The sequence below is a fragment of the Schistosoma mansoni genome (assembly GCF_000237925.1).
Source record: "Schistosoma mansoni, WGS project CABG00000000 data, chromosome 1 unplaced supercontig 0071, strain Puerto Rico, whole genome shotgun sequence".
Lineage (NCBI taxonomy): Eukaryota > Metazoa > Platyhelminthes > Trematoda > Strigeidida > Schistosomatidae > Schistosoma > Schistosoma mansoni.
This window is the reverse complement of record NW_017385989.1, coordinates 839,023-842,357: the sequence shown is the minus strand read 5'-3', so window position 1 is coordinate 842,357 and position 3,335 is coordinate 839,023. Positions and strand designations below refer to the sequence as shown.

At 31.3% G+C, this 3,335-nt stretch overlaps 1 protein-coding gene across 1 annotated transcript in view; it reads left to right on the top strand.

Annotated features, from left to right (window-relative positions):
* The window catches only part of Smp_139200 (nuclear hormone receptor nor-1/nor-2, putative), a gene marked incomplete at both ends in the record, with an annotated part of 61,707 nt that extends 59,761 nt beyond the window's left edge, over positions 1–1,946 (top strand). The window contains one exon of the mRNA XM_018791826.1: positions 1,540–1,946. Coding sequence (XP_018645049.1) covers positions 1,540–1,946 — 407 coding nt within the window. The remainder of the gene's footprint in view (positions 1–1,539) is intronic.
* Between the last annotated feature and the right edge of the window lie 1,389 nt (positions 1,947–3,335).

Below are 3,335 nucleotides of genomic sequence, written 5' to 3'. Positions count from 1 at the left end.
TACACAATATAGACACACATCATAAGAATATTTATAGAATAATAGTCCATTAATAGGTCCTGAGAGTTACCCGTACTTATGTTTTCAATAGGATATAACAGTTAGCAGTCTATATGACGTAACAGTGATGTATTATAACTTTCATAATAATGATTATTACACCAGTTTTTCAATGATAATGTGAGCTTACTCACTTTAACAAACTCAAACTATATAAGAGCAAAGAACGACCTAGTACTACTGGAGGTTAGTCGTGACTAGATTAGTTCAGTGGTGACATTTTAGACTATAAAGCTAGATGGTACGGATCGGATTCATGCCTAGGTCACCCGTTCAAACAAGATAGTAGATATGTCTTACTTGTGACTACCAACTAACACAAAATCTAAGTTCATGATTTCTCCTCTATTGACACTAAACGCTAAACATAAAAAATTTTTTTTCTTTCTGTTATTCGGTTTCTTATCAGTTACAGAAAGCCTGAAGATATGAACAATAATAAAATAAGCAAAAGCAAAGGTCTTGGATCCAAGGTTATCCAAGTTTACCCTTGTGATACTTGAAAACTTACTCCTGTTACCCCTCGTGGAGGAGCATAGGCCGCCCACCGGCATTCTCCACCCAACTGTTCTGGGCAATCTTTTCCATTTCTTTTCAGTTGTTATTCATCTTTTTCATATCTGTTTATTCCTTCAACTCCCAGGGCATAGTTTAAATGGTCTGAATTATTTTTTCTGGTTAGCGTTCTTTTAGCGAGTTAGTTTTTCTACAGGATGGGGTCGCTAACCCCATGCCCAACCCTCCTCCTTTACCCGGGCTTGGGACCGGCAGTAACTCTAAAAGAGCTGCAGGCGGAGTTGCCCTTGTGCTACTGAATGGTAATTTCTGACAATAATCAACAGAGTTCTATTGACATCTACAACGGGTCATGTGGACTTCACTAAAGAAGGTTATTTTTCCTATTTTTTACTAAAACTACTCTGTCTGTTTCTTAAATTCAATGATTAACTATAATCACATGTATTCGATGTAACCCATAGTTTAAAATAAACCTGTAATTATCAGAAGCGTTTTTGTGGAGATTTCAATATTTTCATAGTTGAAATCATGAGTTAACTGAAGCTAGACCACCATGGAAAACTCAGAAGCACTAGACGGCCGTTTCCACCTATTTCAGGACTCCTCAGCAGTGCGCATCCACGATACCGCTTCACGAGATTCGGACCTAAAACCTCTTAGTCTTGTGCGCGAGTGCTTAACCACTAGACCTCTAAGCCGGTTGGCATCCGATGGAGTTAATGTCTAACTTTAAGGACTAAACGGCCGTCCAGTGCTTCTAGGTTTTCCATATTGGTCTAGCTTTAATTGACACATGATTTCAACTATAAAATAAACCTATGAACCTAAACAAAATGATTTCTTATTGTTAAATGAACAAATATTTTCCATTTGTATTAGTTATATCAATCTATAAATAGTAAAATGATTAGAAGGATTCATTAATAGTACGATGATTATGTTACTTTTGTTTGTTTTTAGATCTCACTCCATTGACAAATTCTAGTGAAGTCTATTCATTACATCATAGATTTGTTGAAATGTTAAAAAGTCATTGTTGTTCATCAACTCAACATATAAATTTAACAACAAACACACAATCATCCTTATTACTTGATTCAACTCATACTACTAACAATATAATTAGTAGTATTCATAATAATCCATCTAGAAAAATCAATAAACTTATACCAAATGATCATATAACATCCACTTCATTATTACGTAATGATTCAACTTATTTCTCAAAAGTATTTCAACAAAAAGATGTAATACATGAAATGACACGGGAATATTTAATTCAACCATTACAACGTTTATATGAAATGGATCCAAATACATATATATGGTTAAAAGATATTATAGAAATAATGAAATTATCAGACTAAATGGAGATACTGCTATTATTACCACTATTATTATCATTATGATTGACGTCAAATGGTTATATACATGATCCATAAAGAAAGAATTGACAAGATCCAGATCATTCTATTTGATCAATAATGATCATATTCTACAAGATGGAGCAAAAACAGAAGGAAAAAAACAGATAGTTACAATTCACAATTATCTTCTTATTGATTATTGATTTCCTACAATAAAAAAATTTAAAAAAAAAACAGTTTTTGCCAAAATTTTTTTCTTTTTTTGTTTTTTTTTCAAGAAATTTCTGTTCTCTTTTTTTGGTATAATCAAGGTTCTATAGAAAGATTAACAGTTTAATAGACAACTAATGTATTATAAATGATTTAATCAGATAGATAAATGAATTATAGAAAGATAAAGACATAACTTATTATTATGCTTTCCAATATATATTGTATTCATTCAAAAAAAATAAAATGCAGCTTTTGTTTCATAATTTTCAAAATTATTGAGTATACAAAACTATACTACTTAAAATTCGTGAGTAACTAAAAGAAAATGATAAAAATGTTTCTCTTTTTGACTACCACTTAACACTATGATTATTATTATTATTAATTAAATAACTAATCATTCACAAGACAATCATTTTATGAAGTTTGTTTGTTAAATAATTTAATGAACCTCTTTCATACTACTGATAAAACTACTTTTTTTTTGCCTTTTCTAATGATTATGTTCATATTATGTATGAAAATTGGCGAAATTCAAAACTATAAAGATATTTATATGTGTATAAACAAGTTACTATGCGGTCTTTGTGATTTTTTTCAATAATAGCAGTGATTAACAATACGTTACTAATTTATTTACTTCTTTAAAGAAAAGAAAATATGAAGAAATTGAATGTAAAAGAATTTTCTTTTTTCAAGTTTTATTTGGGGGGGGAGGGGGGATTATAATTTAACACATTAAAATTTAAAGTTGATTTGCATAGTAACAGATATGTTGTATCATGTTTGTGTTTAGTGTTTTAGGTGATTGTGAGAATGATTCAATCTGAAAAGTAGTGGATATTTGTTTTCTCATTGGTTTATGCCAATTCATCAACTGCTCATAATTTGGAAGTTATAGTGACGAATTATATGTGAGACTGGTAATAATACTTATACCTTTAGTCATCTCATAATATCTACTCCTATCTATTTAGATAGTTGGATTTTGATTGAAAGATACAAACATGATGCCCTTCATGAGACTGATAGGTCTTGGGTTCGATTGCCGCGAGCGGGGTCGTGGATGCGCACTACTGAGGAGTCCCATACCAGCACTAAACGGCCATACAGTGCCTCCAGATTCTCCATGGTGGTCTAGTTACAAATGACTCATGTATTCAACTATAAATCTAC